At 34.1% G+C, this 22926-nt stretch overlaps 4 protein-coding genes, 2 non-coding genes and 4 pseudogenes across 13 annotated transcripts; 3 read left to right on the forward strand and 7 right to left on the reverse strand.

Moving 5' to 3' along the window:
• Positions 1-82: 82 nt before the first annotated feature.
• B0250.18 (uncharacterized protein) lies at positions 83-4322 on the reverse strand (the record flags this gene model as incomplete). Of its 2 annotated transcripts, NM_001269993.2 has the most annotated exons (5): positions 83-383; positions 624-2131; positions 2590-2754; positions 3476-3580; positions 3629-4322. In NM_001269993.2, the coding sequence occupies 2 exons, from the start codon at positions 666-668 to the stop codon at positions 267-269; spliced, it is 162 nt and encodes a 53-aa protein (NP_001256922.1). The 2 variants fall into 2 exon arrangements, with proteins under 2 accessions (NP_001256922.1, NP_001294678.1); NM_001307749.1 differs by lacking the exons at positions 624-2131; positions 2590-2754; positions 3476-3580; positions 3629-4322 and having other exon boundaries at positions 260-325.
• Positions 2068-7900, reverse strand: B0250.4 (annotated as a pseudogene). Its single transcript has 14 exons — positions 7832-7900; positions 7740-7786; positions 6865-6977; positions 6510-6650; positions 6316-6417; positions 6095-6244; positions 5284-5338; positions 5154-5233; positions 4645-4746; positions 4360-4530; positions 3629-3769; positions 3476-3580; positions 2590-2754; positions 2068-2131 (listed from the first exon to the last, which is right to left on the reverse strand). Coding segments are annotated over exons 1-14 (1505 nt in total).
• A 1951-nt stretch (positions 7901-9851) lies between these two features.
• On the forward strand, positions 9852-11617 carry B0250.12 (annotated as a pseudogene). The gene is made up of 4 exons: positions 9852-9986; positions 10207-10319; positions 10942-11328; positions 11376-11617. Coding segments are annotated over exons 1-4 (877 nt in total).
• Positions 11618-11762: 145 nt separating this feature from the next.
• On the reverse strand, positions 11763-12827 carry B0250.3 (annotated as a pseudogene). The gene is made up of 3 exons: positions 12549-12827; positions 12212-12322; positions 11763-12154 (listed from the first exon to the last, which is right to left on the reverse strand). Coding segments are annotated over exons 1-3 (782 nt in total).
• A 480-nt stretch (positions 12828-13307) lies between these two features.
• On the reverse strand, positions 13308-13899 carry B0250.8 (SEP domain-containing protein; the record flags this gene model as incomplete). Its single annotated transcript, NM_075536.5, has 3 exons — positions 13308-13671; positions 13717-13799; positions 13846-13899. The coding sequence occupies 3 exons, from the start codon at positions 13897-13899 to the stop codon at positions 13308-13310; spliced, it is 501 nt and encodes a 166-aa protein (NP_507937.2).
• A 1080-nt stretch (positions 13900-14979) lies between these two features.
• On the reverse strand, positions 14980-15910 carry B0250.11 (annotated as a pseudogene). Its single transcript has 2 exons — positions 15505-15910; positions 14980-15001 (listed from the first exon to the last, which is right to left on the reverse strand). Coding segments are annotated over exons 1-2 (428 nt in total).
• A 245-nt stretch (positions 15911-16155) lies between these two features.
• Positions 16156-16174, forward strand: B0250.14. Its single transcript, NR_070285.1, has one exon. It is a non-coding gene; the product is annotated as an Unclassified non-coding RNA B0250.14 (non-coding RNA).
• Positions 16175-16435: 261 nt separating this feature from the next.
• On the reverse strand, positions 16436-19475 carry B0250.7 (DUF4258 domain-containing protein; the record flags this gene model as incomplete). 3 transcript variants are annotated; one of them, NR_102131.1, is made up of 7 exons in its annotated part: positions 16436-16535; positions 16586-16666; positions 17213-17345; positions 18370-18514; positions 18562-18835; positions 18998-19208; positions 19296-19475. NR_102131.1 is itself a non-coding variant. In NM_001277016.1 (2 exons), the coding sequence occupies 2 exons, from the start codon at positions 17242-17244 to the stop codon at positions 16582-16584; spliced, it is 117 nt and encodes a 38-aa protein (NP_001263945.1). The 3 variants fall into 3 exon arrangements, 1 of the variants encoding a protein (NP_001263945.1); NR_102132.1 differs by having other exon boundaries at positions 18154-18514; NM_001277016.1 differs by lacking the exons at positions 16436-16535; positions 18370-18514; positions 18562-18835; positions 18998-19208; positions 19296-19475 and having other exon boundaries at positions 16582-16666; positions 17213-17244.
• Positions 19476-20160: 685 nt separating this feature from the next.
• calf-1 (CAlcium channel Localization Factor) lies at positions 20161-22503 on the reverse strand. Its single transcript, NM_075538.8, has 5 exons — positions 22232-22503; positions 22064-22184; positions 20844-20940; positions 20717-20791; positions 20161-20437 (listed from the first exon to the last, which is right to left on the reverse strand). The coding sequence occupies exons 1-5, from the start codon at positions 22331-22333 to the stop codon at positions 20299-20301; spliced, it is 534 nt and encodes a 177-aa protein (NP_507939.1). The 5' UTR covers positions 22334-22503; the 3' UTR covers positions 20161-20298.
• Positions 22504-22787: 284 nt separating this feature from the next.
• On the forward strand, positions 22788-22919 carry B0250.15. Its single transcript, NR_070286.2, has one exon. It is a non-coding gene; the product is annotated as an Unclassified non-coding RNA B0250.15 (non-coding RNA).
• The last annotated feature ends 7 nt before the right edge of the window (positions 22920-22926 follow it).

The following is a 22926-nucleotide window of genomic DNA, read 5'->3' on the forward strand; positions in this document are numbered from 1 at the left end:
ATTTTGATACCTTTTTAAGAATGAGTGAGAAACATTCAATGCAAAACATTTTATTGGTATGTAAAACTTTAGAAAAAAAACAACAAATCGTGATTTAAGAACGAGATTTCAAAGTGAGAAAAGGGCTTCTGAAAATTGAAATTAAAAAATTTAATTTGAAAAATCTGAAATACCGGAATTAAAGATTTTTGTTAAAAAATTACTAGACCAGTTTTTGAGAAAATCAAAAAAATTGATAATAAGTATTTTTTGCTCTGCCTTACAAATTATCCGTAGATCCGCACAGGTTGATTTGGGTGACCTTCCGCATTCCGATCAAATTCATGATCCTCAAGATCCTCAACTGTCTCGAAATTCTTAGCTGCTAACAGTCTTCTATTTAACTACAAAAAACATTTGAGAAAAAAATTAATTTGAGAAAAAACGACAAAACTTATTCCTTGGTCTAATAGATTCGACTTTGAGACAGATTTTGAGATGAGAGAGAAAAATTCCAATCAAAAATAATTATTTCACAAGCACAAAAAATTTCAAACGTTCAATATTGTTTTGAAAAACAAATGTCTTGGAAGCAAACGGTTTTTCCATAACACAAAAACAGCGAAACTGTTTTTTTTTCTTACCAAGCAGCATCCATTCATCGTGGTATTATAAAAATGAGCACACATACTGGCCGCGCGTTAGGTGGTCCACCACGAATGTGCCATGAAAGAGATAGATCATTTAGAAACGGGAGGCGACAGATTGAACAGCAAAACAGATGCCACTCAAGACATAGCCTGGCATGCGCAAAAAGTCGATAAAAACGGACACCTCGAACACGAGCCGGACACGGCGAATTGATTTAAAGTCTTGCCCAAAAATAAATTCTTATCTATAGCTGATTTCAAAACGGTTTTTCTGGAAAGGATCCTATAATTGCAACATCAAAAACTATTGAAAATTTGTCTTCATCAAATTTGCCTATAGCCTAGAAACTTTCCTCATGCAACTGAAATCTATTTTTTTTAAATACGAATTGGGGTGGTTTCTTAATGTTTTTGAGGTTTGTTTTGGCTTGGCAAGTTTACGGCGGCGTGAGAGTTGGCGTGACTATTCGTTTTTTTTTTAAATTGAAACGACGTGATTTTTTATTGACTTGAAAGTTGTAAGATCACTTGAAGCGGTGGACGGAATCAACAAATTGCGTAGAAATACTAAATTACAAATATAGTAACGCTACATTTTCAAGGCGTGGTGAGTTGACGCGACATACACACACGACACAGTAAAACGTATTTAATTGTGAGGATAATTTATTTGAGTCGCTTTTTTTTCAGAAGGACGAGTGATTTATTTATTTATTTACGATTTAGTTATCGTGATTAGAAAATAGACAAAAATCAAATAAATATTAGAAATATATAATAATGATAAGCTGATAGACAAGAATAATTAGAAATTTTTACAATTCATAATTAAACCTGAAAATGAGATTATATTACAGAAAAGACAAAAGTGAAGGTTCAGCTCTGTGACATCGTAAACAAATACTTTATAGTGGCATAAATTTTAAAATAGTCGGAACAGGAACGTTTTGCCAGTGTAAGATCTACAGAGCTATTTTATAGTAGAAAGTACCCTATTTGTGAAGAAGTGTCTTCGTATTTTGGTTTTGCATTTCCCTCATATGAACTTGGTTTTGGTTCGAGTTTCTATTTGGAAAAATTGATTGGGGTCAATGTCAACTTTACTCGCCAGCATTTTCGACAAAAATTGTTTATAGTAATGAGTAATGAAATCGTATTAAAAAACTTTTTAAAAAACGATATGGATCCCTAATATATATGACAAAAAATTATACAATATTTATTTTCGAGAGTTTTCATTTAAGCTTGTTAGAGTTACGAATTGGAGTTATGTTTGAAGCGCGTGGAATAGAATAGCAGTAATTTTTTTTTCGGATTTTTTACATTAGGTATTCGGAATCAGTGGCAAATTTTGAATTTTGAAAAAAAAAATTCCCCGCTATTTCATAGAATGATTAAAGATTAAATTTTTCAAAAAGTGGATTTGAAAATAATAGGTTTAGACAATCTCAAAAGAGGAGTCAGTGTCGTCGTCTTTCTCCGCGTGTCCAGTTTTCACGTCACTGAAAAATAAATGTTAGAGTTCGAACTTCGGTGTTAGTACAAATTTGCGAATAATTAAAAAATAAATTTTTGAGTTTTTTTGTAAAACAACTCTCAGTCGTCATTTTTCAGAATTCAAAATATTTGAGCAAGAAAATTAGTGTTTTGTAAACGACCAGAGAGTAATTGGAAGCACTGGATTTCACAGAAAAAATTCTAGATTGAAAGTTTACCCAAAAAAAAAATTAGAAATTAAGTTTTTGTGAGATCAGGATAAATTTTGATTTTCCAAAGATTTTTCTTTTATTTTGAAAAGTGAATTTTTTTAAATTCATTACAAAAAAATTTGCTACAATTTTAACTTTCGAAAATTTCAGCTATAACTCGTTTATTATATACGTCAAATAACCCCACGAATTTCATGATCCAGTTTTTTTACAAACCCAAAACACTGGCTTTCATAATTTTTATCATTTACCTTTCTTTTTCACATGGTAGGAGAGATGTGCCACCTGACGGGATGTGCTTAATCATTCTCGGAACTGCCGTTGCTGTTCCGTCGTGCCGTTGTTGGCTATGAGCCAAAAACTTGCTTGTTTCGTGGAAATATTCATAACTGCATTTATTGCAGAAAATTACATTTCTGAAAATAGAAACGTTTGGAAAATATCCTCTGAAACTGTAAGAAATTTCTCGAATTTTTTAACAGTGTTCAAAAAATCCTCAAACTGAAAAATTCAAAAATATATCAATTTGAATTTTCGCGCCAACTTATTTTTAAAATTTATTATTTTAATTTTTCCCTAAAAACTGAAAAAAAATTGAATTTGGATTTCGCGCAAAAATATTTTGTAAACCTTTTTTCATTGTACATCTTAATATTTTAAAATTAAAACGTTGAATTTATTGCCAAAATTATCCAGAAAAATATATTATTCAATTTTAACTCACAACTTGAAGTTTTTGGACGATTAGGTAAAACTTAGTAAAACTAGGTTAAATTCCTGTCCAAAACCAGTTTGGTGCGAAATGTTTTCAAGCTCGTAAGTAGCATAAAAATGCACAAAAATTTGCACTACAATCAAAATAGTTATTTATAGTTTTTGTGATCAGAAATTTCAAAACAGATAAATTAGCGAGAGTTGGAAATTTGCGTTTTTAGATGATATTTTTTGAAGTTGATAGTTTTTTAAAAATTATTTTGTTGTGGTGTTTCAATGGAATATTTCCAGTAATTTAAATTAAATCCCCATTTTAGTAAAAATATGCGTTTACAAAAAATCAAAAACGCAAAAATACATTTGTACCCCCATATATGCTACTCCTTATTTAATTCTGTTACTGTTAAATGTCAAAAATCCTACTCTGTTTTGAGCTGCTTGGGGTGAACTTTTTGTTGATGATAAATAAGGTCTTGCTCCAAAAGAAATGCTCCATAACACATTTTCTCTTGGCAATAGAAGGTATATCTGTAAAATAGACAGAGCTTAAAGCTGAGCTTTCAAATCCTAACTTACTCATCGTCAGCATAAACTTTTGGTTTCTCCTCGTGTTCCCATCCTGGATGCTTCTCGCTTTTGTGCTCCAACATGAGCTCCGCGGTATCAAAATTGCTGAAGCATTTGTTACATGCTCCTGGGAATTTAGTGTAAAAATCTCTGAAAACAGGAGCCTTGAAAGTAAAGTTTTGCAGTGATAACATGTAGAACATGGGTTGTCATTTGCTTAAATTTCACTCGTCGTCTGTTTTTTTCTGTTTTCTTAAATTATTAAATTCGAAAAAGGAGTTTTGTTTCTGATTATTATCTCGATATCCATTATCATGCGTCAAAAAATCGAATGTAAAAAATTTCACATTTTTTATTGATTCAAAAAATTTCTAGTGATTTCTGGACTTTTTTCTGGACATTTCGAAAAACTTCTCAACATTTTTCAAGAACAGTTGAAAACTTTCCGAAAAAAAAAATTTTGGGAAACTCTAGTGATTGCTGGCAGGTTTTAGATTTTTTTGAAAAAGCCGAAACTTTTAAAAAGCTTGGAAATTTTTTGAAAAATTAAGCAGGCATGTAGAAAACATGATCTCAAAAAGTATAAAACTTGAGCACACAGAAAATTCTAGAAAGATTCATAAATTTTTGTTTAGTCTTACAGAAAATAAAAACTGATATTTTTAAGTGCAACGTTCTAAACATGACATCATTGAATCAAAACTTTACCGCGACCTTTACCAGGCAAGTGGTGAACTTACTCTTCGGAAATGTAATGCTCCCTACGTTGTTTAGATACTTCCATCACCCCATACCACGATCGTTTGCCAGTTCTCTTGTCAAGTCCCTCTTCATATGTCTCATATTGGTGAAAATTCAACGCCGACTCGGTTCCAAACCGCATTGGGCAACGATCACAAAAGTAGGTGGGTCTGCAGAATATCAATTTTGCGCTGTTACGGCAGTAGATGTATTATAATTCTTGGAAGTGTTTGTCAAGGCGCTAGCGAACAATTAATTTTGAGTATTTAAAATCAATATATTACCTCGATTCCATTTTTTGCTCCGGGTGGCATATATAAAGATGATACATCATGATATGTTCCTGTTGGAAGGCTCCGGAGCAGTGATTGCATTTGTGACGAAGTCTCAAAAATAAGCGAGAAAAATTATTTTTTTAAATAGTATTGTGAACACTGTAACCTGTTAACTATGGCCAAAACTGACGCTACAAGAATTTCAAATATATATTCCAAAATTTAAGTTTCTGGAAAGGTTTTGGTATTTTTCCAAAAACTTGTTCTGTTTTTTTGTTGAGATATAACCATTCAATAACCAAAAAAAGTTCAAATATTCTTCAGAGAGAGAGAGTTGCATTGCTTTTTTATTGCTGGAGCCTTTTCCCTAATTTGCGCATTCATGGTTTTGACAATTTATGGAATGAAAACAGAGGTTCCACAAAATATCTTCTTACAATTTAACAATGGAGGTCCTAATAAAAATCTTATCCAAAGGCCAGTACTCAATATTGTAGTAAATCTATTTATTAGCTCACCTTGCTACATCTTTGAAGCCATCATCAACAGTTATGAATGGCGTTTTGTCGAAAACAAATTCGTCCGTATACAGTCCATTCTGCATTTTCAAAAATACTTTTTCAAAAAACATTTGAAAAAAAAACTAACATTTAACATTTTCTGAAGTTCTTCAATGGTTCCGTGGATTTCTTCTTCTTTAAAACTGCAAAACTTATTATAATTTTTATTCCATACCGTATTTGTTTTATTAATGCTGCAATATTGTGTATTTTTGTTACAAAAATCCGCAATTTTAATGAATTTCTGTTAAAACAGATGGGTTTTTGTAACTAAACGTTATCGATATCCAATTTAGAAAAAAATCGTTTGAAAAATTAGTGCTGCATCTCCTGTAGTACTGCAGTCTCTAACAGCGCTGTATTCAAAAAGGGCCGTAAAATTAGTGCTACTAATACAGTGCATTTTTTTCCAACTTCTACGACTTTAAAGGCGCGCATTTTCGCGCAATGGACTCGCCACGCACATCCCATTGATTTGTTGAGCGCGTGGCGAGACCAATGCCGGGACCATTTTGTATAAATGCGCGCGCCTTTAAAGTCGTAGAAGTGGAAAAAAATGCACTGTAGAGAACAAACGGTATGTACTTTTTTATTCCCTCATAATAATATTTTTCACCTTTTTGTGACTTGTGTTTTATAACCTCACATTTATAATTTTATTTTTCAACTTTTTAACTGACATTCCGTTGGATTCATTGGTTCAGGAAACAATATTTTCTAGGCTTCATAAAAAACTATTCACGTTTAAATGAATGGACAGATAGAAAAATGACGTACTTTCAGATTAAGTTTAAAAATGTGAGGTTATAATACACAAGTACCCATTTTTGTGAACAAAAAGTTCTCCGAGTCCCCATATAATAAACAAAGAAATTTCAATTTCCAGTCTTGCAACTAACTCTTTGTATTCTTCTTTATTCAAACATTCCAGCTTTCCGTAAAAGTCAGAATGATCAAGCGATCTGTGTTTCCACAATTGTTCTCTTGTCTCGAATATTTTAGCACATATTTTAGTGTTACAGTGATTTGGGCGGCGTAAAGCACGATGTCTGAAAAAAAAATGAAATTAATGTATAAAGGATTGAACATTTTCACAGAATGAGAGAAAGATTAGATTCACCTTCTCAGTTTTTCTTTGTTTTCATGCCAATCTTCTCGATGGTAAACCAAGTCTTCTTCCACACGGAATGCTCCTGTGCAATAAATACATTTGTAGATGTACCTAAAAAAAAATCAAGTTCACAAATTTTTGCTGGATGTGATTTTTTTTTTTGAAAACATAATTTCAGAAAAATTGAAAATTCTCTTACTCACTCTTTTTTATCATAAACTGGAGCCTCGTAAGGAATTTCCCATCCTGGGTGCCACTTATTCTTATGTTCCAACAGTTTTTCCGGTGTTCCAATGTTCCAGCAACATCTGTCACATGCGTCGGGATTTTTTGCATAGAAATCGCTGAAAATAACGAAATTTCAGAGGAATCTGTAGAAATGATAAATTGAGACTCGTAAACGCTACAAAATTTTTGAGACTCATTATTGTGCTAGACGCTATTTGCTATGATTAGTCTGAATATTTCAAATGAGCAAAGGAAACTTCAACGTAACAACGGGATTTATGGTAGATCCCATCTGTATTGATTTCAATGTATTATACAAACTCCAATCACCTTGCACTAATGTAATGTTTCATGTATAACTCCTCTTCATTTTCGAACTTGGTTTTCCGCGGGAGCTTTATCTCTTCATGGTCGAAATCCAGGTGATTAATCAACTGGAATACCTGAAATTGAGAGTGTGTTATCAAAAGTGTCAATTACCACACGCATCATTCAACTTTGACAACTAATGTTGGCTTGTCTGGTGTCATATTGTCAGAATTAATTAAAATACTGACACATGTGTCGATCAATAAGTCGATCAATAAAACAATTTAATCTACGTATACAACATTTTAATAACGTTGTGACCAGTTCCTCTCAAACATTCTACAGGTGTCAATCACCAGCAGTAATCAAAATTTCTCATACATCCAAATTGCTCAAAAATTTGACTGAAACTTTGGAACAAAAAATCTAAAACACTTTTGGAGTGGATATTTGTAACATCCAACTATGTTGGATCATCATCTAAGTGCTTGGACAAAACCCTTCGCAGAAATTTAAGTGGAATTCAGAACGCTTTTCATTATTTTTGTATGTACACTTAATACAAATAAACTGCATGGCGTGTACGCAGATATCCCAAAAACTAGGCCTCGCCTTTTTTTATCGGAAAATCAGGCAAAAAAGGGAAAGTTGGAACAGACTCCAGCCAATATCAGCCACCGACATCTCACGAGTTCTCTCTTTTTGGGTTTTCTTGCGTTCATGACACCCAGTTTGTTTATTTTAAGTGTAGTATTTGTACCACAAAAGTAAAATTCTGATTTATTCGCTGTAAAAAAAAGATCAGCTACTACAAAAGCATTTTTTTAATTTTTAAAAAAGTTCTGGAGTTCATGTCTTTGTTCCTACGAATGGTGTCAAAATGAAAATCAACTTACATTTTCTGGTTCCAATTATTTCCAGTTTGTTTATTGAATGCTCCACTCTGAAATTAAGTAATTTTATTCTGCCTTATCAAGGAAGTTTTTACTTCGAGCCGATCCTGAAGCTGCCGGATCATTTCTTCCAGTTGCTGTTTGTTTATTGTAAACGACGTCATTACACGCTGAAAAAAAAATTCGCTAATAATAATAATATTATTGTTGTCTATTATATTTTACTATTATGTACAAGTCAAAAAGTAGAAAAGTTCCCTAGAACTGACGTAAAAAATTTTGAAAAGTTTTATTGTGAAATTCGTTCATTTGAGCCCATTTTGGGTCAATACAAAATCGTCCGAACCGTTAGTCCTCCTTTAAATAATTTTTCTTGAACTGAATTAGCCTAAACAAAAGCGTTACGTTTAATTCCTGAAGCTATTTCAACTTTTTGAAAATCAAAATCTAAACGGAAAAATTCGGAAAAAACGTTTTTTTTTTTCTGTAAAAGCGAAGAGCAAGAATGTTGCGCTCTATTCACGCGATATTAAATATACAATTGAACGCACATACTGCCGGATGGTCCATTTAGAATATGACAAGAGTGAAAAAGACCATTGGAAAACGAGAGACACAGGTTGCAAAACGAAACAGAGGTCAACTCCACTCACCCTCTGATGTAGCTTTGTGTGGCGTGTGCGGAAAATCAATAATACAAACACGGGTGGCTTCTCGTGGTGTCAGAGTGTCCCATTTTGGTTTGATCTATTCGGTAAAGCATTGCAACTTCCTAGCCATCTTTTTATGTTTTAACTTCTTAACGAACTTTTGCAGCTTCTCATAAGACTGTTGAAACTTCTTCGCATAGATTCAATTAAATTGCTTCCGGCGACGCACATGCTGTTTTTTAAAAAGCTCCTGCAAAGTTCTGCAGTTCCCTGCTGGCTTTAAACAGGCGAGCACGTGCCGAAGATTGCGTTGCGGCTAGATTTTTATTCGAATGTTTTTTTTTCGGTTTTTAAAAAAGTATTTTCAATGTGAAATAAACATTCTGGAATAATCTAGAACCTTCTTAGAGCTTTTTTAAATGAAACTTTTTTGTTGTTCTAGCTCCTTTTGAAAGTTCGAAAAAATTTCTGGATTGATCTTTGTCGAAAATTCAAGGCACTTTTTTATTGTTCTAGAACTTTCGAAACATTTTGGAATGATTCAAATTCTTATGAAAACTTCGAGAAAAATCTGGAACGATCTAGAACAATCGGGCAAATTTGAAAAAAAATTCCCTAGAATACTCTTAAATTTTTAGAATTCCTTCAAAAGATAAAAACTTGTTATAATTTCCAGATACTTTAAAATGTAAGAAACGTTCACCAAACTATCGAAAGGGAGCTGAAAAAGTTTAACATCAACGGCGAGAAGGTTTTGCGTTAAAGGAATTTAGATATATTTCAAGAAAACTTAAGTTTTTTTCTTCAATTTGTAACCGCTGAAAACTTAGTTATATATTATTCATGATGCTCAAGAACTTCCAGACAACTGAGAAAAACGTTCCGTCTGCTGAGAAAAGCTTACTATTAGAAATTTCACAATTTTTTTAAATTTATCACAGTTTTAAACAGTTTTCCGCATCAGAATGTAAAAGAAAAACATGTATAACCGGAAACCCCAAAAATGTCAAAACTATATCATACATTTTCTGTGGCAAAATGCCGAGTAGGTATTAGTGGATGGATGTTGTAGGGATACTGTACGATTACTGTAGTTTGGGAAAACTTTGTTTTGAGCTTTTGAAGAGGATTTGTTTTAATTTTCTTAATTTTGAAGTTCTCTTTCATAATGTAAACACATGCCAAGCTCAAAAAAAAACAAAAAAAAAACCACCAATTTCCACGAGAAACGGGTCAGCAAACAATTTGTTACAGCTTTTAAGGTGCAGAGATATTTTCCGGAGTGTCTCGCATTTTTACAGTGTTCTTTTGTAATTTAAGCATCTTTTTGGCTAAAAAACAGAAAATCTACCAACTTGCACGAGAAACGCGCCAGCAAACAACTTGCTGGCGCATTTTCGGTGCAAGTACCCAAATTTTGCGCCATTTCAAGAGATCGAATGCGCGAAGTCAACAGCTTTTTTTCTCTGGCGTTAATCGGGGAGATTTGGTATACTTGCACTTCAACTCGATCATATTGATTTTATCCATTTTCGCAGTCCTCATTTGAGCTACCCCTGATTGCCACGATTTGCCACGTATCATTTTGGTACTGGTAATAGTGAGTTTGGTTTTTGGATTGTTTTTTGAAAAATTTTCAAAAAAAATTCCAATTTTTTCTATCTAAAATTTGTTCCATAATTTCAAAGTTTCACATATTTTTTCCCCAAATTTTGAAAAAAAACATTGAAATCAGTTCAAAGATTCAATATTAAAATTTTTTTTTTGTCGATTTTTTTTCAAGAATTTAAAAATTCCAAAAAAATTTTTTATTTTTTCAGTGACAACAATATCGGAATTATGGTTCGGAATCGAAAATCACCCTAAAATACTGGATATCGACCTGAAAAGTTTTATCCGAACGAGATTTACGTTTGTAATTTGGCCGCTTTTTGTGATTTAAAAAAAAATTGTTTTTTTAATTTCGGGTCAATTCAAATTTCTCGGAAAACTCAAAAAAAATTTCAATTAATGAAAATGTGAAAATTTATACTCCGAATGACAATTTTTTATTTATGGAATATTTTTCCAAAATTCAAATTTCGACGAAAAAATAGAAAACTTTTTTTTTTCAAAAATGAAAAATGAAAAATTTTGAATTTTCTTATATGTTTATTTGTTTAATTAAATTTCTGTCAAATTTTTTGAAATTTTTTTTGAAATTTTCGAAAAATTCAGTTTCTTTTTTCGATTTCCCAATTTTCCGAAATAAATTTTTTTTTACAAAAATCTCCAGAAATCTCCCGGGATATTCTTTTTTAATTTCCAAATTTACGTAAAATTACAGCAAAAATTGAACAAAAAGAGAAAATTGAAAAAAAAAAGCAAAATTATATATTTAAGTTTCAAAGTTTTTTTTCAGAATTTTTTTTTCTAATTTAAAAAAATTTTGAAGTAAAGTGAAAAATATTCACAAATAAAAATTCAACATTTTTAAACGAATTTTTCAAAAAAAAAAACATACTTCAAAATTTTAGCAAACATTTCGAATTTTCAACAAAAATTTGAAATTCCAGCGTCTCTCCTCTGCTTATCAACCGTCCAGCTTCTCTACATTTTCCAATTTCACTGGAACGAAGACCTCTATCTCTCTCAATTCGTTGGACTCGAAGCGATGCGATTTTGGCTTCTATCGAATCTGGGCGGATTTCGTGCTGGGACCCATTATCTATACATCACCAGTGACGATTCTCGCGGCGACTAATCGATCCGTCGGTGTGATCTCCAACTGCTTATTCTGTGCTGTGGCGATTGGCTCGATGGTTTTCACTGCGAAATGCGATCGGCAGAAATATGAATTCCGGAAATCTAAAGGAACGCTGAAAGTTGGAGGAGTTGATGCTTTTTTATTAGTGCAAAGTATCGAACTGACTCCGGAGATGCTAATACTAATATTTTACTAGGTAAGCTTTTCGCTGAAAACTTCTTCTAAAAACCAGTACAATTCCAGGCAGTGGCCATTGGGGAGTATGCAGGCATCCCAACTATGCCTCCGAAGCCATCACATTCGCCGCTTTCTCTGCATTTCAAGGCTTCCCATCCACCATTGCTCACATCCCATCCTTATTCGTTATCCTGTTCCTTGTTGCACGAGCTTTCACCGATGAGAATCGATGCCTGATCAAGTACGGGCAATACTGGGCACAGTATTGTTCGAAAGTTAAATACCGGTTTCTTCCTGGCGTATTCTGAGCTTAAACCCCCTAATAAAAGTATTTTTCCTACAGTTTTTAGTTCCAAATTATCGAAAAGCTTTCAATTTTTTGCTGAAAGAAAGATAACAAGCGGTTTTTTAATAACAAAAATGTATTTTGTTGAATAACAAATAACAATACATTTAGACGTTCTCCTCCTTGGTGAACTTGACTGGCTTTCCTCCGCGAATTCTTCCGGTACGGCGGGCGGCGATAAGTCCAACCTTCTTTCCGGCACTGGCGTCTCTTCTGACGGTGGATGGATGTCCAATATGTTGATGGTTACCTCCTCCGTGGGGATGTTCGACTGGATTCATAGCAACTCCTCTGACACGTGGCCAGCTGTTTCTCTTTGCCTTGTACTTGTGGTATGAGCGTCCAGCCTTGAGAAGTGGCTTGTCAGTACGTCCTCCTCCAGCGACGAGTCCAATCATGGCGCGGTTGACCGATTGAACGACCTTCTTGGCTCCGGATGGGAGGCGGATACGTGTCTTCTTGGTGTCTGGGTTGTGGGCGATGACGGTGGCGTAGTTACCTGAAAAATTAATTAATTGATTAATGAAGATTATATTGGTATTTGTGCAAAACTTACCAGAGGCACGGGCGATGACTCCACGGTCTCCGGACTTGTTCTCGACGTTGCAGATGGTGGTTCCTTCTGGGAGGGTTCCGACTGGCACGATGTTTCCGATTTGGATTTGAGCTGAAAAAAATATTAATTAGAATTTGGTAACAAAAAATGAAATTTTTAGTTCTAAAATTTCGAAAGTAAGGTGTTCGTGCACACAATGACCGATTCTGACAAACTATCACACCGGGGGTAAGAGGCAAAATTTCCTATGGTCCTTCCTGAAGGGCGTAGAATCAAAATAATTCAGGCCATATTAAAAAGGACAAGCCGGATGCTTCAAACTGAAAGAAAAACTAACCCTTAGCTCCACAATGGATGAATTGTCCAGTGTGCATTCCTTCGGCTGCGACGACGGTAGTCTTCACGGTCTTGTACTTATATGGGTCGCGGAAAGCGATGATGGCAAGTGGAGCTCCTGTTCCTGGGTCGTGGATGATGTCCTTCACGAGTCCCTTGATGTAGCCATGTCTCTCGGCATAGTCAAGAGGACGGAACTTGGATGCTCCTGCGGTGCTTTGTTGTAGCTCTTGGAGATTCCACCAGCTCCTTTACGCTGGATGCGGATACGACGTCCCATGTTACCCTGCAAAAATTCAATAATTAAGAATGAAATCAATGAAAAAAGGTGATTACTACGACAATCGTAAATCGACAGAAGGAAGGAAACAGAAGATTGCATTTTCATATAATAGATTTTTAGACTTCTTAATTTTCACGAAACAATAAATATAACCGAAAAAAATGGTTGCCGCACAATATACTAGAATTGTGGAATTTTCAGGCTCTCGATTGGACCCGTTCAACAAGTGGATTCTCAGTGACGACGGAATTCAAACAACGTTTTCAATGGGTCATCGAGCTCAATAAAGGGTGACCTTTTATTAAATTTTTGAAAACAAAAATTTGAACGAACGTTAATTGTGACAAATGGAGTATGTGGAATGTAACAGATGGAGCGAAATTAAAAAATTCGATGACGATCGTTGAAGATAAGTTGAGTAATAAGTTGAAAATATAATATAAAGACATTAAATATTCAATAAGGCCGGGATGAAAATTATACAGAAGAAGTGGTGTTGGAAACGAGGTAAATACCGTAGACTTGACCCTTCTTCACATTGGTCTCGTTTATCTCAATCTTCGATGGTTTGAATGTTGAGCCATAACTGCCAACGTGCATTTGTTTTCCAAAGTAATCCTGAATTCGTGCGAAAACTGTGTCATTGGTGACAGACTTCGCTTCTTCTCCCTTGCCATTGTCCACTGCATGACGGCGACTCGAAGACGGCGGCATCGGCGTATTACTTGGATCTTCACGGTGTTCCAAAATGATTCCAAGGAAAGAACTGATTTCATATTTAGGCGGTTGATCACCTTTCAAGAGAGTGAATTTGATAACTCCTGCGGCGCTTTTGACCTTTCTGAAAAATTGTATTGCTTTAGTGGTATAAATATATATATCTCACATCTCATAACCTTCCAGATATTCTTTGTCTGAAGAAGTGAAGCTGAATAAATCTGAACTAGATTTCAGGAACATTGGGTTACCCTGAAATTTGTTTATGAATTAAAATGACATTGATCAACTTTCGTACTGGAGAAAGACGAAACTTTGATACAAGGGCTTGTACTCCTTTTTGTGCTGGCATTTGGATCTGAAAATAACTTAGTAGAAGAACCGTTTTTAAAACCACTAGGCAATTCACTTTAAAAGAAAAAAGAAACATTACGATCAAAACTCGATGAGATACGATGAATGGGAGTACGATTTCCGGAAAACCCCCGTTTTCCGCAACTTTAGATTAAAAAAAAATCGTGAATTTTTAGAAATTTTGATAGAACAACCGATATGGACCCAAAATTTTGAGAGAAAATCAAGTACTTGCAAAGGTTTCAGAAGAAAAATAATGAAAATTATGTGAATTTTCAAAGGAAATTCAATAATTATTGATGAATTTGTCTGGAATTATGGCAGAAAAATAAAAAATTTGTCGGAAATGTTCAGTGAAAAATGCTAAACGGCGGGAATTTTTGAGAAAATTTGATGGTCTGCTCACATTTTAAGAGAAATTCCGATAATTTGCAGACATTCGAAGAAAAAATCGATAATTTTTCAAATAGAAATCAAAAACTTTCGAGAGTTTTGACCGAAAAGTCACAAATTTGCCAAAAATTTTGATTAAAAATAAAAAACTTGCACCAATTTTAAGGAAAAAACCAAAAAATTGCGGGAATTTCGAGAGAAAATTGATATTTTGCGAATTAAAGTGAAAATCCAAAGATTTTTAGAGAAAAAAATCGATAATTTTTGGAGACTTTTAAGAGAGAAATTACAAACATGCGAGAATTTTGGCAAAAAACTCAAAAGTTTGCTGGAAATTTTGATAAAAAAACGATAAATTCCGGGAATTTTGTAAAATTAAACCAAAAATGGGCAACAAAATGACTAAATTAGAAACTCTTGCCGAATAACGCGTGATGTTTCGATGAACCAAAGAAAAAATTCTAAAAATCGTGCAATTTGAATTTTTAGATCAAAAATTTGTAGATCAAAAAATTTTAGATCAAAAAATTTCTGACAAAGAAAGTGATTTTTGTGTTGTTTCTACAATAAAAACACCGAAAAATTCGAGGAAAATGTTTTTTTTTTGGTGAAAACGAATTTTTGAGCCTCAGAGAAGCTTTTTTGAACAAAAAAATTAAGAAAAACTTGAATTTTTGGAATAAAATTATTTTTCTCCAATTTCAACACTGAAAAATTAAAAAATTTGAATTCCCGCCAAAATTTTTTAAAGAAAATATGAATTCCCGCCAAAATTTAAAAAAAATTGAATTCCCGCCAAAATGTTTCTTTGAAAATTTGAATTCCCGCCAAAATTTTTCTTTGAAAATTTGAATTCCCGCCAAAATTTTTCTTTGAAAATTTGAATTCCCGCCAAAATTTTTAAAGAAAATTTGAATTCCCGCCAAAATTTTTTAAAGAAAATTTGAATTCCCGCCAAAATTTTTCTTTGAAAATTTGAATTTCCGCCAAAATTTTCAAAAGAAAATTTGAATTCCCGCCAAAATTTTTGACGTCACTGCCAGGCCCCGCCCACATCGATGACTTATGTGACATACCCCGCCCACATCGATGACGTCATGTGACAGGCCCCGCCCACAATTCTCCGGGGTATTGGGTGTGACGTCACAAAAACAAACAAACAGACGGGACAGACGTACACTATTTTTTTTATATATAAGTAATGATGTACCTCTCCCGATTCATCACAATCTCTCTATCCTTCTCCTTCTGATTTTCAACTTCTTCAACTTGTTCAGTAGTAGCAGGTTGCTTACGTGTAGCATTCTCTCGAATTGCCTTCACCTCTGCCTCCTCAGCATCCTGTTGCCCCTTGACAAGCGTACGTCCTCGAATAACACGTTGCTCCTGCACACGGTGATACTTTATCTGCTTCTTCTTGTCCATATAAACTCTCAGTTTTATCAGTTCATCTGCAGTCTTCGCATTATGCTATGGAGAACTTCTCCCTCATCGATTCCTTCTTCAATTTCGACGAGTTCCAGGGTCAGTCGGGGTCCGATGAAGCCAATGTCGGGATGGTTTCGGTTATTTGAAGCGATTTCCTTAGTAGAATGTGGTGTGAACCGGCGTGCCATCTGGAAATCCTTAAAAATTTGGTGCGAATATTTCGAAAAAAAGTTTTCCAAAAATGTGTTGATTTTCCACTAAAATCGAAAAAATAAATATGAAATACGCGAGCTTGAGTCTCAATTCTTACTAATTCAGAACAAGCATTTTTTTCTCCATATTCGAGTGCAGTTTCAAAAAAATTAAACGTTGAATTTTTGAGAAAATAATTTTTTTGTTCGAAAATGTGTTGATTTTCCACTAACATAAAATCGAAAAAGTAAGTTTATTTAAGTAAACGATTTCCTTTGCAAGGAAATAAAAAAAAAATAATAAATAATTTATATAATATTGTGTAAGCTGCTAACTTGCACTTCAGCCTTCCATGTGCGGCCCATTTCGTCGTCGTTCAATTGATTAGTTCTTTGAAATTGATTTAATACATCGATATCCTGCTTCACTGGTCCAACCCAGAAGATGTTAGTCTGGGCAAGTGTCAATGGAATGTAAATTTCTCCATCGAATGACATCGTTAAACGAATCGCAAATCGTTTTGGTGGTCATTCCCCATCTACCCCGTTTTTCATTCGAATCCGAAGAATGAAGTTGGTCGTCACAAAATGCTCATCTCTTCTCACGCGGCTTAGGAGCTGTCTGAAACGTGAGAGTAGAGTTTTAAAGCAACTAGTTATAAACAACATTACATTTTAAAGTTTGTAAAATGAAGTACTTTCTGTCCATTTTTCGTGTAGACGACATCGATCTTTCTTGAATCGTGGATTACCCTGAAAGTAGCATAGTTTTATTATCAAAATATATAAACTGTCATGTAAGACTTATTTTTTATTTTGTTTTTTTATTTAAGCTCCTCCCATTTTTTTAATGAACTAATAAATTAAAATTTCCACGAAAGGTCAGAAATGGGAGGAGCTTAATTAAAAAACAAAATAAAAAATAAGCAACGTTTTACATGACAGTTTATATATTTTGATAATAATAATGATAACTTTGATTTGCAAAAAAAACACGGGTCCTGACAAAAATTTATATAGAAACGTAGAGAAATATTTGTACTCTCTAAAAGCAACTATATTTCAAATTAATAGGGCTGAGAATCAGGCAGTTTTTGACCAACTTTTTGAAACTTTCAGTCAAAAGTGAATTTGTCTCCAGAAAGTACAAATATTTTTCTATATTTCGATATAAATTTCCGACAAAAAATTCGGCACAACAATGAGAAAAACAAGAATTCGTGAATGTTTTTTTTTTCGTAAAACCAAGTGCCGCACATCTCTGTTCGAGATCTGCATTCTAATTTTTCAGCGCCTTACACTTTTTGGTTATGCATTCGGGGTCCAATCATGGCGCGGTTGACCGATTGAACGACCTTCTTGGCTCCGGATGGGAGGCGGATACGTGTCTTCTTGGTGTCTGCGTTGTGGGCGATGACGTTGGCGTAGTTGCCTGAAAAAGTAATTAAAAATGGGAATAAAAATAGGAATTTTAGTTTGAAAGAAAATAATAGGCTAAAATTCCTATAGTCCTTACTGAAAGGCATAGAAGCAATTTTTCAACAAAAAAAATCAATAATTTTTCTGTATTTTTAGATAGAATGGGGGTTTTGCGATCAATTTGTATATAGACAGTTTTATTGAGAAGAAAATTCTTGAATTCTAAAAATAAGGAGAGAAAAACTGTTTTAAAAATCTGGAAAATAAAGTCAAAAATGTTCATTTATTTGGAGAAAGTGCAAAAAATGGCAAAACGAGAAAACTCTTGCCAAAAAACGAGTGATGTTTCGATGAACGAGTGAAAAATTTCAAAAAAAAAATCGCGCAATTCGAATTTTGAAGATCAAAAAAATTGTAGATCAAAAAATTGTAGATCAAAAAATTTGTAGATCAAAAAATTTTTAGATCAGATCATTTCTGGCAAAGAAAGTGATTTTTGTCTTGTTTCTACAATAAAATCACCAAAAAATTCGAGGAAAAATTTTTTTTTTTGGTAAAAAACGAATTTTTGAGGCTCAGAGAAGCTTTTTTTGAACAAAAAAAATTTAGAAAAACTTGAATTTTTGGAATAAAAGTATTTTTCTCCAATTTCAACACTGAAAAATTAAATGTGCAATTTTTATTAATTTCACTTGAAGTTTTTCATGGAAATTCGGTTTTTTTTTTGATTTTTCAGTTTTTAATTGTCTCTTTCGTAGAAAAAAATATGAAAATTTTGAGGATTTTCATGATTTTTAAACGTTTATTAAAAATAAAATTACCGTTACATCATCATCTTCGGAAGGCCTCTGATCGAGCCTCTTTTCAAGTCGAGAAACCTCGATTTCGTACCCGACAACATCTGATTTCACAACTTTCAGCTCTCTTTTCAGATCCTCCATTTTTGTCTGCTGTGTGAACTTGAATCTGCTGCGCCATGTATGGAATCTCATCTTCTGTGACTTCTGAAGCTATCGCAATCACTGATTTAATATTACCGATTTCTTCTTTTATCCGTTCAGCAAAACGTTTCTCTTCGTCAACTCTTATCCGAAGTTCTTCAATTTCTTGATCTTTTGTAGAAAATGCAAGTGGAGACTGCTGAGGGGGAGTGTACTCGGGATGATTTCTGTTGGTTGATGTCTGAAACTATCAAAAAATTCTATTTAATCGGATATTAATCGACTTACGTCAGAATGGTCTTTTTCAAAATGAACAGTAAGTTCATCAGGTCCACCAAGCTCTGCCATACACATTGGGCACAAGAACCCTTCGATTTCCTGATTATTTTCTGATTTTTGTGATTGCGACTGGGAACCTTCGTCTGATCTACCAACAGTCCTCTACCAACAGTCCACTTGCATCCCACGAGACTCGTACAGTTCCACTGATCCCAGATATTTTACATTGAAGCAGCAGGTACCCGTTTGTCTGCCACTGTTCAGTCTTTGAACCGCCTGGTACCTGGAAAATTGAAAAGTTTTGAAAAATTAATTTATTTAAGATTTGCTTAAAGGTAGAGTAGAGAAAATATTTTTTTAAGTCAAAAATAACCTGTTATCCGAATTTGAGTGTGAATTTTTTTTTTTTATTTTTTATGAGCCATTTTCACTGGTTTTCACGTACATCTGGGCTCAATGAGTCCGATCTCTTCGCTTCTTTGGCAGTCTCAGCGATCTCCGTAGCCGGCCCATCCCTTGTATGGGTCGCGGAAAGCGATAATAGCAAGTGGGGCTCCTCTTCCTGGGTCGTGGATGATGTCCTTCACGAGTCCCTTGATGTAACCATGTCTCTCGGCATAGTCGAGTGGGATGCGGATACGACGTCCCATTTTACCCTGGAAAAGTTCACTAATTAAAAATTAGAAATTTTAAAACTAAATTCCTAAAACTATTTCGATTTTTGAGATCAATCCAAAACTCACCAAGTTTTTTTTCCGGTGCCCAGGCGAAACAATTTCACCTGCAACACCGGAGAGGCGGGAATGGAAGGGACCCATGTGAATGCGACGATTGTGAGTTTTCTGCGAGAGAAACGGAGGCTTTTGTAGAAAAATGGGAGGAGGCGACGCGTTCATTGGCCAGAAGAGAGACTGACAGACAACTGGCATGAAAAAAGCGGAGAAAATTCGATTAAAAACATGGAAAAGCAAGTAAATAGAGGAAAAACTGCAAAATTTGCATCAAAAATACATTTTATAGCTTTAAAATTGAGATTTTTGAAGAAAAATGGGTAAATGAAGCGCTTATTGGTCACTGGAAAAACGAAAACCGTATAAAATGCGAGAAAATTAACTTTTCAAGCAAAAAAAAGCCGAAATTTGGCTCAAAATCACAGATTTCGGTTAGAATTTCAGCAAAAATAGCGATTTTTGTTTGAAAATGGGGTTGGGCAGCACTTTTTGAACAAGATTGCTACACATCTGTCACGAAAAACGGAGAAAATGCAACAAAAGGCATAAAAACCTGTCAAATATCAAGAAATGAGAAAATTACCAACATTTGGGACTAAAAACTGTGAAAAAGACAAAAAAACGTTAAATTTACAACGAAAAGAGAGAATTCTGGTGAGAATATTGCATTTTACTGATTAAAAATAATGAAAAAAATCAAATTTTGCAGCAAAAAGTCGAGAAAATCGGCTATTCGAAATATATTCTATAGCAAAACAAACTTTAGAATACCGTAAGAAACATCAAAGGCGCATAGCTGCCAACGTGTCATGGGTCTCGCAGCGAAGCACATAAAAATGTGTTTTCTGCATTTTTTTAAAAATATTTTTTCGTATGAAAATCAATGCTTTATGGAAACTTTATCGATATTCAAGAATAAAACATTGAAAAAGGTGTTTAGACAAGGCTTTCGTACACAATTTTCAAAATAGGCAGAAATAATCGAAAAAAATTATTGAATTTTACTGCTCCAGCTCTACACAATATGGATCGATCCTCGAGGTTGATGACAGCCGGTGCTGACACTTGAACGGCTGACTCTTCTTGCTGCAGAACTGAATTTCGACCTTTGTCGAATATATCGTCGAGGAGAGCTAGGTACCGGGATAGATCGTCTGAAAATTTGGTTATAGCTGTCTAGTTAGTCGAATTATGTGCTCAGTGTGTAGTTTTTTTGTAGTTTTTGCTTTTTACGTTGAAATTTTTATTTATTTTCGAAAAAATGTCGATTTCAAAAATTTCAGCTGTTTGCTCGTCGAATAAAATGCCGGGTACGCAGAGGCGGTGAACTACGTACCCGGCATTTAATTTGACGACGCAGTGGATTTTATTTATTTTTTCTCATTTAATGCTCAATTTTCAGACTTTTTTATACTTTAATTGACGAAAATTACCTGCTCGGGTGACATTCTTTGTAGTACTCCTCGAGAACGTCGTCTTCATACGATGGCGGAGGAGATGTGCCACACCTGGAGAGAATTTCGTTTGGAAAATTGAATTTTTCACTTTAAAATCGCTTACGGAAACTCTGTCGAATTGTTTTTTGATTGATAAGCCGGCGGTGAGAATTCATTTCTTGCTTTTGCACTGGCGGCCCTTTTTCGCATTGTCCGAGCTCCTAAAACAATTTTAGAAACACGAATTTTCGTATAAATCTGAATTTTTCACTCAAAAAACTAGATTTTTCAGATAAAATTCAATTTTCAAAGCTTCTAGAACTTCAGGAACAAAAATTTCCGAAAGAATCAAGATTTTTCATTTCAAAAATGCATTTTCGCAATTCTATCGTCTTTTAGACCTAAATTTTTGGCCAAAAACACACTGAAACATCAGTTTTCAGCTAAAAATTCAAAAATTAAGCCCGAATCTCGAAATTTTTTTAATCAAAGTGTTAATTTTTCAGCTCTCAGCTCTAAAAATTCGTTTTCCACGAAAAAAAACTGGATTTTCCCCATGAAACGTTAATTTTTCAGCTTTTCACGACGTTCGAGCTTCAAAAATTGAAACAAAATATTATTTCCAGGACTTTCATGCTTTTCGATTTTCAAAAATCGAATTTTTGTTTAGAATTACGGAATTTCTCATCATCGAAAACGACAATTTTCAGCTCCTCAAGCCTCAAAAATTGAAAATTTCGAAGCATTTTGTTTCTTTCGGGCCTTAAAAGTTCAAATTTTATCTAAAAATCGTAAAAATTGGATTTTAACGTTAAAAATCGGATTTCGAGGTAAAAATCAATGTTTTTCAGTTCCAAAATTGGAAATTTTCATCAGAAACGTCTATTTTCAGCTTTTTGGAGCTTCAAATTTCAATTTTTTGGAAGATTTTCTAATTTTTTATTCCAAAAAGTTGGATTTGCCACTTTTCCGCCACTTTTCCTGCAGTTTCCCTCGAAATTCTCACAGAAAAATTAAGAGTTTTCAAATGCTTTTAGCCCTTAAAAAACTTAATTTATCCACTAAAAACTCAGTTTTTTCACTAACAATCTCAAAAATTCACTGAAAATCTCAAATTTTTACTAGAAATGTCAAATTTTCACTAGGAATCTCGAATTTTCGCCAAAACACTGCAAATTTACACAAACAATCTCAAAATTTCAATAAAAATCTCAAATTTTCGCCAAAAATCTCAAATTTTAATTAATTTTCGAGTTTTCTAATGCTTTTAGCCCTTCAAAAACTGCTTTTCTCCACTAAAAATCCGTATTATTCACTCAAAACATCAATTTTCCAGCTTCTCACGTTGTATCGTCTTAAAATTCTTCTCTCTAAGCCTATTCGTAACTCGCTGGAGCACCCGACGTGATCTTCTCATCTCGACGACCTTGTCCAGCTCCCACTGCTTGCATTTATTAATTCCAAGCTGCAAAATTCGATGAAAAATCGATAAAATTCCCCATTTTTCCGTACCAACATGGCTGCAACGAGCCCAACACAGAAAATTATCGTCGGGAGCACAATTGACGTCATCACCTCGCTCGCCGGAATTGTGAATTGTTGTGGAGATGACATTTTAGTGGAAAATATTAGCTAAAAATTGAGAAAACTAGTGGAAAAGGGAAAAAGCTGGCGTGAATTAGTGCATTTTTGCACCCAGATGTTAGTGGTTTAGTGTAGAGAAAGGAGCAGAAGCCGTGAGCCCAGAAGAGACGGCGACAGCTCATCGATTTTTCATTTTCTCTGGCTCTTCTCTCTTTTTCTACGTATTTCTCCGGTTTTTTAACGATTTTATCAGATTTTCAACCTCAATAATGTTCTGAATAACTTTAAAATCAATTTTTTCTCCAAATTTCAACTTTCTTCCTTCAAAATTCGTAAATTCTTCTCATTTTTCAGATTTAATATTAATTTCCCTCTTCTCCTTGTGTCGATTTACGAGAAATGTTAAAGGCGCACGCTATTTATCGGGCTGTCGTGGCGAGACCCACCCTCTCCGCCGCAGCTGCTTGGCTCTCGTTTTCTTCTATTTTTTCGGCTGGCCTAAACTTTTTTCGCCAATTTTGAAGATTTTCAGTAATTTTTTTTTGTTTTTATGTTCAAATAATTATAGAAATTCAATTTTAATGCTTGTTTTGATCATTCGTCGTCTCTTTCTCTCTCAAAAT

This window comes from Caenorhabditis elegans, chromosome V (genome assembly GCF_000002985.6).
Source record: "Caenorhabditis elegans chromosome V".
NCBI classification, from domain to species: Eukaryota; Metazoa; Nematoda; class Chromadorea; order Rhabditida; family Rhabditidae; genus Caenorhabditis; species Caenorhabditis elegans.

Coding starts and splice junctions, on each gene's coding strand:
- calf-1 (NM_075538.8), bottom strand. CDS start 22,333: ATGTCATCTCCACAACAATTCACAATTCCGGCGAGCGAGGTGATGACG. Junction 20,941..22,063: donor GAATTTTAAGACGATACAAC/GTGAGAAGCTGG, acceptor AAATTGTTTTAG/GAGCTCGGACAATGCGAAAA. Junction 20,792..20,843: donor AACAATTCGACAGAGTTTCC/GTAAGCGATTTT, acceptor AATTCTCTCCAG/GTGTGGCACATCTCCTCCGC.